We start from the raw sequence: 14713 nt of genomic DNA, 5'->3' as shown, positions 1-14713 counted from the left end.
AGGCAAGGAATGTCAGAACCGACAAACAAGGAAGGTGTTCAACGAATGCTTGGTCTCGCTACGTATTTTGGCAAGTTCCTCCCTCACCTCTCGCAGCGAACTCTGCACAGTCTACGATGATGTGCGCCAGGTCACCTAAGCAGAAACAAGTCTTACAGCGTGGCGATGACGCGAAGCCCAGTTTGTAGCCAAAAGTCGGGTGTCATCGGGTGTTGCATCGGACACTGTGGAGAAGGGTAGATCGCTTCCGGTTGAAATCCTTCGCGGGGCATGGATGGGAGAAGTGCCGCACTTCCGGATAAGCAGTGAGACGGATTTCTTGGACGTACGCAGAGAACCGCTTCCTATTATGTCGTGGGTCCAAAGCTGCAGGGACCTCAGGTGGAAGCTTGTGGTATAGCTGTCGGCGATCTGATGTTGGCGATGTTGGTTGTTGGGAAGCTCTTATTCGGCTGTAGTAGTCACAGGTAGGCATCCTCACAAGGGCAGATGAGGGTAAGGGTGTCCTCACCTTCACATCACCCTCACCTTATGCACATTGATGTAAGGTGAGGAGAAATTCTCAAAAGAGAGATTTAATTGAGGTGAGGAAAATTTTACGAGTAGGTAGAGGTGAGATGAGGTGAGTAAATTTTTTTGACAAGGACGCTGAGGTGACATGGGCTTGCCCTGCGGTTCCGATTTCTATGTTTCGCTATTTCCTGACTTTCAATAAAGAAAAACTGGAAATTGGAATTGGTGAGGTGTGTGAGGAACAATTTCCGAAATTGAGATTGAGGTGAGGTGAACGAGAACGGATACTATAGCTCTCAACGGGCATTCCGGTTTGTGGGTTTTTGCGGTGAAAAAAATATCCAAGGCGCTCTTCTTACGCCTCTTAATTCCCGACAGTAAGCTATCCAAGTCCCGGGCACGACAGAAATCCATGACACTAGCCTTCGCTGCCCTGAGGACCCGCTCCTGGACCCCCTGAAGATTCTTGACGTGAGCATCTTCCTTCCTTTGTGCAAAACATTGAGCGCCCATAACAACGAAACGTAAAAGAAAGTGTTGTGCACAAAGGAAGGTAGATGCCTTCGTCAAGAATATTCAGGGGGTCCAGGAGCGGGCCCTCAGGGCAGCGAAGGCTAGTGTCATGGATTTCTGTCGTGCCCGGAACTTGGATAGCTTACTGGAAGCGTAGGAAGAATGCCTTGGATATTTTTTTTCACCGCAAAAACCCACAGACCGGAATGCCCATTGAGAGCCACAGTATCTTAAAAGAGGACATGGCAGGAGGTTGTGGCAGAAGCATCTATATGAGCTGCCCTTGCCCGATCCTTATCTGATCCAAAAATCGGGGGAGGTTATCCAACAGTTGGAATCCCAAGGCAGTGTGGTGAGTTGGCTGATGTCTGTAGACGTCGAGGGTCTTTACTAGGATTCCATTCCTCAAGTGCCCCTGTTTGATGCGGTGAGGGAAAGAATTGACGCCTTTGGGAGGAACACGTTCCGTCGTGTTCCGACACCGTTCGTTCCGACACGTCAGCGATGCAAGGTTCATCGCCATACCATCACTCCCCTATCCCGTTTCCTTTCTCCTGACGCCCGGTTCGACCAAGTTCACGTTGACATTGTTGGTCCTCTGCCGCACTCCGAAGGGAAACGTTACATCCTAACTGCTGTAGACCGATTTACGCGCTGGCCTGAGGCCGTCCCGCTTGCCGACATGACACCTCAAACCGTTGCATCGGCATTCGTCAGCACGTGGGTCAGCCGTTTCGGAGTCCCATCGGAGATTATCACCGACAGAGGACGCCAATTTGAATCTGCTTTGTTTCAAGCTTTGACCAAGACCCTCGGTTGCACACGCCTTCGGACGACTTCTTACCACCCGGCCACGAACGGCATGGTGGAGCGTTTCCACCGCACCCTGAAAGCTGCCATCATGTGTCATGGGAACACCTCGGAGTGGGTTTCCACTCTGCCCGTTGTGCTCCTCGGTCTTCGCACAGCCGTGCACTCCTCACTGAATTGCTCGAAGGCGGAGCTGGTGCACGGAACCACGCTTCGTCTGCCCTCCGAGTTCTACGTGTCCCAGCAGTCGGCGGACCCGCAAGGCCCTTCCGACTACCTCGCACGATTACAACAGGTTTTCCTCCACCTGCGCCCTACACCGACACGAACGCACCACAGCCATTCTCCCTTCGTCAGCCCGGACCTCTCGACCTCGTCTCACGTCTTCCTCCGGACTGATGCTGTTCGCAAGTCCCTGCAACCGCCGTACTGAAGCCCTCACCTCGTCCTGTCTCGCACCGCAAAGACCTCCATGATCAGGATCAACGGCATGGACGAGCCGGTTTCCAATGACAGACTGAAGCCAGCTCATCTTCCGAACCTGAATGTCTCGCCTGCGGCCTCTTTGGCTTTGTTGGACCTTGCGCGGCGGCCCCCACCGCGCCCTCCAGTCAAGAACGTTACTTGGAGACCTGTAGTCTCCTCCAGCGGGGGGACTGTGTAGCAGCATCGACATCATCGCGAACCGCTCACTGTTCGCGAGCAATAAATCATTCTTAGTTTGGCTTTCGTGCCTCTCGGTAGTCCCTTGCCTCCCTATATAGCTACACTACCTATCGTCGCCTTTTCTCCTCGGACGGAGCCACCCCCAAGCTCTAGGTCTCCCCAAGATACACAAGCCAGGATGCCCTTTGAGGCCTATTGTCTCGTTCGTTGGGTCACCGACATACAGCCTATCCAAATACTTGGTGGAACTCATAGATTCAGCCACCGGTAACAACCGCCTGACGGTCCGCAACTCGAATGAGTTGGTCCGGACGCAAGTTATCAACAAAAATGAGGTTACGGTATCCTTTGATGTGATGTCTCTGCTCACCAGCGTTTCTAAAGATCTCGCGGTACAGGTGGCGGAGGCACAACTACGCCAGGACAGCAGCCTGTCAGCTCGAACGTCGCTCACAGTTGAAGGGCTGGTTATTCTTTTGAGGGTTTGTCTCAATTAGACGCACTTAACTAATCTTGTCATGGAGCATACTGAAGAAACTGCCATGGAACGATTTGGCCACTCGGTCAAGTTCTACACTCTTATTCTTATTCTCTACTTATTATACTTATTATACTCTACGCTTATTCAGAGGGTAAAAAATTGCAAAAATGTAACCCCTGATTTTGAGGGTACCACGAGCCCGCTAAGTTTAAGAGGTACAGAACACACTCTCATTTTGGAGGTTTTCCAGAAGTTACGCTCTCTCTTCCCTTTCGTTTAATATTCCACCGTCGGCGCCTCGACGCCATAAAGAAACAAAAACAAGGCAACCCCCCCCCCCCCCGAATCATTTCGAAACATTTATTTATCTCAAAGCAAGCAATAGCACATCTATTTGCGTACATGACACAAAGCCTCGAGTATCTTCAACCTGGCAGAACGAACGACGGAGTGATAGTTTATAAGTGTCTGTATGAGAGAGACAAACAAGTGCGATAAGCAAACTCGCCTCTCGGAGATAGACTTCCACGCGCACCTGTTATCTGTACTCCGGTCCCCAACCTCTTCCTGATGCCAGATACCATACCCTGCAAAGTTTTATCGGCGTATCAAAACAGTTGTGTCCTGAGACTAACCCAAACAGTGGTACTTGTACCCAACGAAGACCGCATCCTTTCCATTGATCCCTGCAATAAAGAATATGAATGGTGACCGTGAAGCGAGCAACGAGTAAAAAAGATGCAGCTACATACCAACGCCTTTCTTCACAAGCACATTGCAGTCTAGAAATCAACGGAGGCTAGATCGTTTCCCTTGATCCCTGCGACAAAAAAAAAAAAAAAAATCAATGGTGAGGGTGTAGTAAGTAGCAAATAACAAGATGTCCGGGTACATACCGGTGCCATTTAGGGTTGCCACCTTTCGGAGTGCAGAATACCGGCTGAGGGAGAGGAGGTGTAATAGAGAGAAAGAAGAAAGTGTTCGCAGGAAAGGGAAAGTGGGTGAGGGGTGGAGATTATATATATATAGAGAGAGAAAGAACGAGCGTACTCGCTCAAGACAACAATGATAATAATAATGAATAACTAAGAAAACGACTGGTGACTACGGAGTTGGGTCTGTGCTCCAGATTTATTCAAGCTGTAGCGGAATGTTGAAAGGAAAACCCCGTAAAGCAAAAGATTGCCTTCCGTTGACGAGAAGTTCATGAGGTACACATATCTTGTTTTTTCTTTCATTTTCGTGGCCGAGAGGAGAAGGTTCGCAGTGGGTTCACGGCGCTGTTAGGCGGTTCAAGCCGTCGGTGACTTCACAAACCCGCTATGTACCGCTTAAAACTATACACGCTGCAGCCCGAACCTCATGAATGAGAAGGTTTTCGAAGGCGCACCGTCTACGAACCCTCTGTTTCTTACGAACCCCTTATTTTGTCGGGTACGTAGCAGGTACCTATTTTAGAGTGTATCGCCGCTACGTCGACGCCACGTTCGTGATTCTCAACAGTGACCACGTTAATGAGTTCCACTTGGTTCTAAACAGCATTGAGCCATCAATCAATTTCACTTACGAGATGGAACAAAATTGCCAGCTTCCTTTCTTGGATGTGTGTGCGCGCCGATGTAGCTCGGGAGGCATTCAAACGTGTGTCTACCGAAAGCCTTGTCATGCCGGCAGTTTCCTTGGTTTTGACTCACACCACCCCACGGAGCACAAACGGAGTGTGGTATACGAACGTTATTTCACCGATCTGAACAGTTATCATCCTGCACCGAGTTACGGGCTTCTGAGGACGCGACAATAGCCGATTACTTGGACAAACGTGGCTACTCACGTGCACAAAGGTTTATTAAGGACACTCGCAAACGCATGCAAGCATTTGAACCGCAGGACGGGAGCCGAACCCGTCAGACACGCGTTGTCATCCCCTATGTCAAAGGCGTTTCTGAATGTATCTGCCGGGATTTGCTTCCGTTGGATATCAGGACTACGTTCAACAACAACAACAACAACATACTCTATAAGTGGTTAAATTCGCGGGCTCAATAATTCGCGAATTTGGGAGGAGCCACGATGAGGCAATTATTCGCGGAACCTTAAATTCACGGTACCGCATTGCACTTCTGACTAAGAGTGCTACAATGAGGTGTCATCACTCGGGTGGCATCTGGGTCATTGCCGAATTTCTGTGTCTCCCGTCATTCTTGTGTCCGCATCGACACAGTGAACCATCGTGACAACTTCATATTTTTCAACTTATTACCGCCATGTCCTTGCTCCGGTACTTCGAGCCAACGTCGCCGGGTCCCCCTCCTTCAACCAGCGACCACGTGCATGGACTGCCTGACAGGGCCGTCCTCCATAGGGTAGGCGACAAACAAACTTTTTCTGCTGCCAATGAACATGTCTCTCGCGAAGTCGCTGATTGGCACACCCAGAAGCGTAAACGTGGTAACTATACAGCTACAGTCCTCAAGTCCGCTGCAGAACTGAAAGCGCAGCATGAGGCCTTATTTCTTTCTGATATTTTTCTGTCATTGCTTCGAATATTTCGCGGGACTTTAAATTCGCGAAAAAAAAAAGGGCGTTAGCGAATTTCGCGAAAAATAGGTCCTCGCGAAAATTACTTCTTATACAGCACTATGGTTTTGGTGCTTACCGAAAACTTTGACCCCGTTTAAAATGACAGGGCCTCAATATTCCCCAGTAAAAACTTTGGGAAATGTCTATTCATACCATAGTGTAGGCACGATAATTTCTTGGTGGAGAAGGACCTTTGGATCATTTGGCGTGGAATGACCCAGGTACATACTTATGCTTCAAATAATCAGACAGGTGCATAGCTCGCGTTACACGCATAATTATAGTGCTGAAACAGACGAGTGGGTTCGAAAAATGCGTTGAAAGAGGAATTTTTGGGAAATTTCAACTTTTAGTGCCCTAAAACGCACCGGCTATCGGCGCTTTTTCTTGCGACTTTGCGCTTGTTTAAATATAACTTTCCATAACAGCTGGAATTCTTGAAAACCTTGTGGCCGTTCACGAGGACACACTCTACAAGCCTGCTGGTTTTCCAAGCCGTCAATGCAGTAGTTTTTGTCGTAGTACACCTTAAACCTGGCGATTTTCGCAAAGTTTGGGGTGTTTATGGCCAATTTTGAAAATGAAGCGGTCGTCACAGAACAGTAATTTGCTATACATTAGGTAAAGGAAACCCTCGGCCAAAACATATAAAAAAACTGAAGAAGTACTTTTTGATAAGCGCGAGAAAATGCTTTTTTCGCTAAACGCCGGTTTCGCGTCAGTTCATGCAGGGAGGTCCCATCGACCTCTTGGATTTTCATTATTTTTTTATATTTAGAAGCTCATCGTACTTGATGACCAACAGCGGTAAAACTAATAATTTCTACGGAATAGTTTTCGCGCAAAAAAATCGAGAAAATCCGGCCCTGACTTCGAGTGTTTCGGTTTTGCCGTCTTTGCACGCGTGTATCTCCCGAGTCTTTAAAGATACTGCAGTGAAATTGTTTTATTCTTTAGTATGCCTACAGGCCAGCAGTCGGAGCGAAAAGTTTGGCGCGCAGGAGCAACGATCTGTGATATAAAAAATGGCGAACATGCTCTCTCGCGTAGTTTTGTTCCAACTTCGACACGTAATTTCTCTGGCTGTAGATATTACTCACTAGTCACTACCACATTTGGTATCACTTCACTCAGCTTTTAATGCTCTTTCATTTGATGTATATATCGCGCGTATACAGGTATACGCGCACAAGTATACAGGTATCTGTTGAAACAGACAAATGCTAAGGTATATTTCGAAAAAACAAGGATTTTGAGCGCCCGTTTCTCGAAAAGGCCCCTTTTTATTTCTTTTATATTTTGCCAGGTCATGGCCCGATGTTAGACCTTTCATCTTACGTAAAAAAAATTCTGCTTCAAAAGGCGTATACTGTCAATTAGCGCTTTAAAACGCGGCCCTAGTCTGCGTGCGTACGTGTCGGTGCCAAGCTGCCGGTACCGCGGGATGGCGGGCCTCGTGTCGATGCTCCCTTTGTCTGAGCAAGGTTGTCTGGCCTTAGTCTTACCTGAGCTATTCGCCAGCAAACTTTTGACGTCCTGCTGGAGAAATAAGTCACTTTTGGGAAGTAGTTATTTCCAACAAAGCATCTGAATGAAATCCTACATTGTCGTAAAGCCGTATTTCAACGGCTAAAGGTCAAACTTAATGGTCAGCGAAGGTAAAACATCATCCTTGCAAGCTCCGTACACGGTGATACCGATACTGTATAAATAAATATCGAGTTAGGAATTGCGTTTTCCAGGGTTCCCACAAGTTCCTGCAAAGCTTGCATTACTTCATTTTACGATATTTTTAAGTTATGCAGAGGGTTTTTAGCACAAAATGCGTGTTCTGTGCTGAAGTACATTTCTTCTCGGAGCTAGGGTAGTGGGCGGGTTCTCGCATTTGTCATAGTTGCATTAGAGACGTGCAGAGCAGGGCCATACAGGAGACGCGTCTAATGCACTTCGATTTCACTCAAAACTCAACGGTAGCCATGCCTAGCGAAATACAAGCGTGCCACTGTGGAAAACAGATTTCGATATTCACATGTGGGGTAACAGCTGGCACGGAAATGCACAGTTTTGGTGTGGTGAGCGAAGACTTTTGTCACGATTCAGCACACTGTAGCTTATGTAGAGGACGATGAGTCCCGTAGCGATGAGTAGTGGCCATCTTCGTCGTTGTCCACGGCCCGCTACAGTGCTCCCCCCTCAGACGCGGAGCGGCGATATGAAAGATCGAAGGATCACGTCTATACCGGAGGGAGATAGCAAGAGTGACCGTGGAAGACGCGCATTGCTGGACATGTCCACGGGCGGCACAGCACACATTGCAGGTAGAGGTCGATGAGTGGGGCGAGAGCGGCTGAGATGAGGTTTGCAAGAGATGAACGTTGACGTCGTCGAAGTCGTGGTCTGGCGTTGGAATCGTGGCCTGGGGTGCCGCAACCGGCACGGGAGCGAGAGCTCGTAGGGTCCCAGGAACGGAGGCTGCATAGCCGTGAGGACTGCCGAGACGCCGGCTGATGCGTGCCGTGGCGTCGGCTGCCGCCACTGCCGGAACCGGCAGACGAGCACGTTGCTCAGGTGTCGCGGCCGGCAGTGGGTGCGAGTTGAGATGCAGAAATGAAGAAGAGGGTGGCGAGTGCCGGGGGCCGTGGCAAGCGCAGGTCGGTCCCTGGAAGCCGTGAAGCGATGGGCGGTGAGTGGATGCGTGCCCGATGAGCTTGGCTGGTCACGAGGGCGTGGCCTAGCATCGTCGTCAGCTACACCATCATCGCCGGTCAGGACTCATGTAGAGGAACACCACCTCCTCTACATTTGGTGACCCGAACGATGAACATCAAGTTCAGAGCAATTCGGCCCTTCACCATCCCAAATTTCTGACAACACCATCGACTAGCACTACCACGGCACGCTCTCCCTGGAAGCCCCCGCCATTACTCGACTCATCACGACGACATCACGTCCGCTTCACCAGTTGTCGCGTCGTGAAGAAAAGAGTCAAAGACAGGCAGCAGGAAGAATAGCCAGTTTACTCCCTAGTGAAAATGTATCTGAGAGGCCTCTCAGGTGTAATATGTTATGGGACTGAGAGGACCTCTCAGGCTGGGAGGACCTCTCAAGCTGGGAGGACCTCTCAGATTGACAGGACCTCTCAAGACCTCTCAGAAGCTAATGCCCAGATCTGACATCAGAACATCAATGTTCAATTTCGCCGTCTACGCTGCACCTGTCGTCGGAGAGGTACAATCATACAGTGCTATGATACACCAGAGATAGATACAGACAAGTGCATGTCACAAAACTCCACATATATTGAGTTCCTTCGATTGTACAGATACACTCAATTAAGGCATGCACACTGCTATCAGATTATCTAACAGTTATTTCAAACGTCTTGCAGGATCGTGAATATCTAATATTTGTTGAAGGATCGCTCGCAAGAATCTACACGAAACGGTAAATAGCAGCAACAAAAAATAGATTTAGCACTTACATGTCTACGAAGGCATACAAGTCATCATCAACACATACTCTGGTATTCCACAAAGCGTGAACTCATGGGACACATATTCGCAATGTCCGTACAGCGGCGCTGTAAAATATTCTTGAAGAACCCTGCTTCTCGGTGATCAAGTTCGTCTGTTTTACGTATTGGGGACTCGCGATGCACCGTCTAGTTTCCCTTGCTTGCGTAATACGCCAACTAACTGGCGAGATTGGGTTCTCATCACCTTGGGTTCTCGCCAACTGTCGCTTCGTACGAGATTCATCTGTAAGAAATACAATTTCAGAATGTCAGTGTAAGTCAGTGTGTAGGCACCGAAATATATAACATACCGTTTGGCACAAAGCGCCGTTGGTAACCTAACGTGGTTGGTAATCTTCCTATCGGCGCACATAATGCGTGTCTGCGAACAGTGGTAATAGCGTAAAGTGAACAGGAATGCCTGTCACTCACAAAAGCATATTTGACACATCGTCTACATACATCAAAAACAGTTCGAATCCCGAAGACAAAACGCAAATAACTTGAGATCCGCAGCCGACGTCCTCACACTTCAACGTTTCAAAACAGACTGATTGAACCGCTGGCGACTGGCCGAAACGCTTCCACTTACGTGCAGTGTCATAATGCACGGATTGCAAGAACAATAGCGTCAAGGGGGAACGACGATACAAGGTTATCACGGCACGTGTTCCTTGGAGGAATAATGCACAAACATGTGAAATCTTGCGAACTATTTTCCAAAGCGGACGAGGTAGCATGTCCCGCGGCGCGGAAAACATGTAGCAAGATACTCTGAGAGGTGTTGCACGACGCACTGTCGCAAAGCTGTCTGAGAGGTCCCTCCAAACCCCTCAGGGCTACATGAATGATTCTACAACGTCTTCCAGATTTTCTCTAAAAGGTCCTCTCAGACCCCTCTGTGCTGCCTGAAAGGTCCTACCAGACCTTTCAAGATTTCTTGAAAGGTCCTCTCAGACCCTTCAGAAGTGCTAAGAGGTCGTCGTCTCTCAGCAGCGTCGTCGTCTTCCACGGGCCGCCACATCACGGGTGGTGGTGGTGGTGAAAGGGCTTGCCGTTGTCGGCCTCACGTATGTGGGCAAAGTCACGACTCATGCCCTGGGGAAATGTGCGTCCTGGGCCGACTTCTAGGGGAACTGTGCCGACATACGTCTGAAAGCGTCTGAGGAAAACCCAGGAAAAACCCCAGACAGCACAGCCGGCACCGGGATTCGAACCCGGGTACCTCCCAGTCTCGACGTGACATGGCTAGCACGCTAACCACTGAGCCACGGGAGCTGGTCCACATCACGGGCCAACCCCCGTACGACGGCCCTTTTCCCGTCCACTCTCGTCAAGCGAAGACCATCACCATTAGGCTTCCTCATCGGCTCGAGGTGGTCTCGGTGGACCGTGTGAAGCCTGCCTTTTTGCCTGCCATTACCCCGGTGCCCGAACTTTCTCGTGCCTCGTCCCCCTGCCCGCCCGCACCGGTGCATCGGCCACGTTCGGTACATTGGGCACCCGGCCTACCTTCTGTCCGTCTCATTCCTCGCCGGCATACGGTCCAGGGAGGGGGTACCTGTAGCTGACGACGATGCTAGGCCACGCCCTCGTGACCAGCCAAGCTCATCGGGCACGCATCATCTTCACCCGCGCTCATTCTAGTCGCGCTCTTGCCCAGTAAACTGGCTATTCTTCCTGCTGCCTGTCTTCGACTCTTTTCTTCACGTCGCGACACTTCCATAGCTGTTCAAGAATGTCTTGACGAGAATGTTCCTCTTGCAGCTAATGATTCACGTGTCAGATGGAGCGGCGTGCCAGTTTAAAAATCGGCATAGGCTCTATGAGCTCTCCAAATTTACTTTTGCGAGCGCGACATGGCTGTTCAGGAACAGGCCACGACAAAAGTGAGTGTGACAGTATCGGTGCACGGGATCGGTGTGACAGGAATCAAGGACCATGCCACGACACCTAACTTGCGTTCACTGGAGCAAGACGTCATCTTAGGGTCACAGGATATGATAACGTGCTTATTAAGACACCTAACGCGCGTCCATTTACTCCATGTACGGGCTGAGTACGTGGCTTCTTTTAGAATGCAAAAGAAAAAGCAATGGATAAACCTATACCGCATCAAAGTGGCATACAGGGTTCGCATGCGTGGCGAAGCAAGACACTGGACAGCAGTGGCGGATTTAGGGTGGGGGGGGGGGGCGACTGCCCCCCATACGGTCGTGTTCCCTATGTAAAAACCCTAGCTCCTGGACGATGCTGCGCCGCAAAGCACGAAATTTTTTTAAGACCCCCCCCCCCCCCCCCCCCCCCGCCATGACGGACCCTTAAATCCGCCCCTGCCGGATAGTCTAGGCCGAGAAACATTCATAGCTAGTACCGTGGACAGTGAGTGCAGAAGAGGGACGTTCTCATACATAGTGAGTGTCATCACTGTGTCATCAATCACTGTGTCATCACTGTGTCACAGTGTCATCAATCATTTGTCGCTGTCATTGGAAAATGCTGCTTTTTCGCAGTCTTGTACATATATCGACATAATCTACAACTTTTGATTACACAAAGTTGTCCCTTTCTTGTACGACATCGACAGGAGGCCCGCCATCCCGCGGTACCGGCAGCCGGGTTTCGACAAGTACGCACGCAGTCTAGGACCGCGTTTCAACGCGCTAATCGCCACTGTACATCTTTTGAAGCAGAATTTTTTTTACGTGAGATGAAAGGTCTAACATCGGGCCGCGTCCTGGCAAAATATAAAAGAAATAAAAAGGGGCATTTTCGAGAAACGGACGCTCCAAATCCTTGTTTTTTCGAAATATACCTTAACATTTGCCTGTTACAACAGATACCCGTAGGAGATATGCGCACGATATCTATATCAAATGAAAGAGAATTAAAACCTGAGTGAAGTGATACCAAATATGGTAGTGAGAAATATCTACAGCCAGAGAAATCACGCGTCGAAGTCGGAACAAAACTGCGCGAGAGAGCATGTTCGCCATTTTTTATATCACAGATCGTTGCTCCTGCGCGCCAAGATTTACGCTCGGACTGCTGGCCTGTAGGCATGCTCAAGCATAACAAAAATTCACTGCAGTATCTTTTAAGACTCGGGAGATATACGCGTGCAAACACGGCAAAACTGAAACGCTCGAATTCAGGGCCGGATTTTCTAGATTTTTTTGCGCGAGAACTATTCCGTAGAAATTATTCGTTTTACCGCTGTTGGCCATCAAGTACGATGGTCTTCTAAATATAAAAAAAAAATAATGAAAATCCAAGAGTTCGATGGGACCTCCCTGCCTGAATTGACGTGAAACCGGCCTAAACTATATTATGTTGAATTCCAATGGCAGAGTCGGAGCAAGTGGCAGGCTCCGCAGTGGAGCGGCTTGATCTGCCCTAGAGCAAGTGATCCGAATCTGCGACTGGAACACTTCCGCAGAACCTGGAGTTAGCGCTGGGTAACCTCCCTTGGTGTATGGCGGCCAGAGACGGAGGAGGAAGAAGAAGAAGATGCTCATGTTCCATTATAACGCCATGTTTTGCGACGTCAAGGTCCTCCTAATCTCCTAACGTTGCCCTGGTAATGTCTGATTCTCGCTTCCTTCATGAAACAAAATCGCCAACGTACGACGCGAAATACTATGTCACGGCGAAGACGCGTTGCAAAGCAGCCATGTTGGCGAAATAGAGACAGGAAATAGGAAGCACGAGCGACAAGTGACACGTCACGTAGAGTTCCGGTTGAATCTGCCTATTTTGGCGGAGCAGTCTGGGTTGCTCCCTGGAGCGACCTTGGCTCGAATGCCGCTCCGAAGCTGCCATTGGAATACTCCAGAACTGTTCCCAATCTGCCAATCGAACAGACTTGCTCTCGGCGGAGCAACAAAACTTGCTCCGGAGGCGCTCTGAACCTGCCATTGGAATTCAACATACTACGCGGAGGCGCACGCACTCTCCGGTGGAAGGAGAGCATTGGTGGTGCCAGGCGCGCTAAAACAGGGCAGCACAGATACGCCGCTGCTTGTCACACGATATCAAAAACGATAATTTGGGCTTGTGGGCACCGGTCTAGTGCACGCACAAGCTACTGCCAATGTCGCAACAGGTAAGGAAACTGCCATCAGTATAGCAACACGATGCATTACATTGCATACTTTGCATTACAAACTCGACCGAGGCGTATAGCCGCGTGAAAGCATTTTTGATTACACCTTTATCTTATCATTTTCATACGAGTTGTACAAAAACAAAACGTCTGCAATGCGAATAAATGGCCCTGCTCAGTACCCCAGTATGCGCAAGGAACCCAATATAACGTCCCATAGTTGCGTGCATCATATAAGTAGTCTACAAAGTTGAAAGTCAGTGGAAAAGGGTTGTTTTCCTTGTCCTCCATTGACAGTTGCCTGCTTTTGGAGACAGTAGCCTGCGGTGCAGGGGGCAGCACGCCACAGGCTCTACATGTTGGTCATTTTTGTTGGTCAATTTACATATGCCTCCAGTTTATTGTGCTTGTAAAACGCAAATATATAGTAAGATTTGGAGATAGCGGCTCTAGGGGACATACAAATCTCTCTGGAATGCAATTCCAAACGACACGTGAGCATACGTGTCCTACGTTTTATTGCTCTGTGGGGGGAAAGAAAAGACCCTCCGGGACGGCTTGGTCGATTGACGTATAAATTGGAGTCACTGAAATACCACCACTGCGCAGCAAAGCAACAATCAGAGTTCTTTCGGAATCTAAAAAATTCAATTCCCAGTGAAGAACGTGTCATCCTAATAGATTTTGCCGAAAACTACAGCTTTGTCGTACAGGACACTTCCCGATCTTTCTATTGGGACCAAGGACAGGACACCATTAATTCCATGGTATTTTACAACTGCTCCCCTGGTGATATGAACTTGCGGCATCGTGCATTCGTTGTGATATCAGATTGTTTACGGCACGGTAATGCCGTGGTCTACACCTTTCAGACAGAGCTCACACGCAGAATAAGAGCAGACTATCCCATGTAAATAAGCTTCGCTATTTCACGGACGACGCAGGTTCGCAATACAAAAAATAAAAAAAGAAAAATAAATAAATAATAAATGTGTCGTCGACCTCTGTCACCACTACTCGTATTTCATCCTAAGTGCATCATGGCACTTCTATGCGACCTCACATGGGAAAGGGCCGTGCGATGGAGCTGGGACTCTGAAGAGACTTGCTGCTAAAGCCAGCATTCAGAGGCCCTTAGAAGGTCATATACTGAGACCCGTGGATCTGTACAGCTGGGCAGATGCAAATCTCGACGCCATTACATCGATCTGGGTGCTGGAGGAACAGGTAGTGCGGCAGCAAGGGCCGCTGAAGAATCGCTACGACAGCGTAAGGGCCGTGCCTGAAAGGGGGAGGTATCACCGCTTCGAAGCCGTTAGCTGCACCGAAATCTCCGTGAAGACAACATCCATTTCCAACAATATCACTTATTCTGGTGTTAAAAGAACATGCCTGAAATGCGGAGCCGCCATCTACTGCATCAACTACTGGACGTAATCTTGAGCGCCTTTACCGTGCTAGTGTGCTGAGCAGGACCATTTATTTGCGTTGCAGACGTTTTGCTTTTGTACAACTCGTATGAAAGCGATAA

At 49.1% G+C, this 14713-nt stretch overlaps 1 protein-coding gene across 1 annotated transcript; it reads left to right on the top strand.

The window, feature by feature from the left end:
- The first annotated feature begins 1708 nt into the window (after positions 1-1708).
- Positions 1709-2269, top strand: LOC135369717 (uncharacterized protein K02A2.6-like). Its single transcript, XM_064603230.1, has one exon. It carries the CDS (start codon positions 1709-1711, stop codon positions 2267-2269), a length of 561 nt encoding a protein of 186 aa, XP_064459300.1.
- The last annotated feature ends 12444 nt before the right edge of the window (positions 2270-14713 follow it).

This window comes from Ornithodoros turicata, chromosome 10 (assembly GCF_037126465.1).
Source record: "Ornithodoros turicata isolate Travis chromosome 10, ASM3712646v1, whole genome shotgun sequence".
Lineage (NCBI taxonomy): Eukaryota > Metazoa > Arthropoda > Arachnida > Ixodida > Argasidae > Ornithodoros > Ornithodoros turicata.
This window is presented reverse-complemented; position numbering and strand designations above follow the sequence as displayed.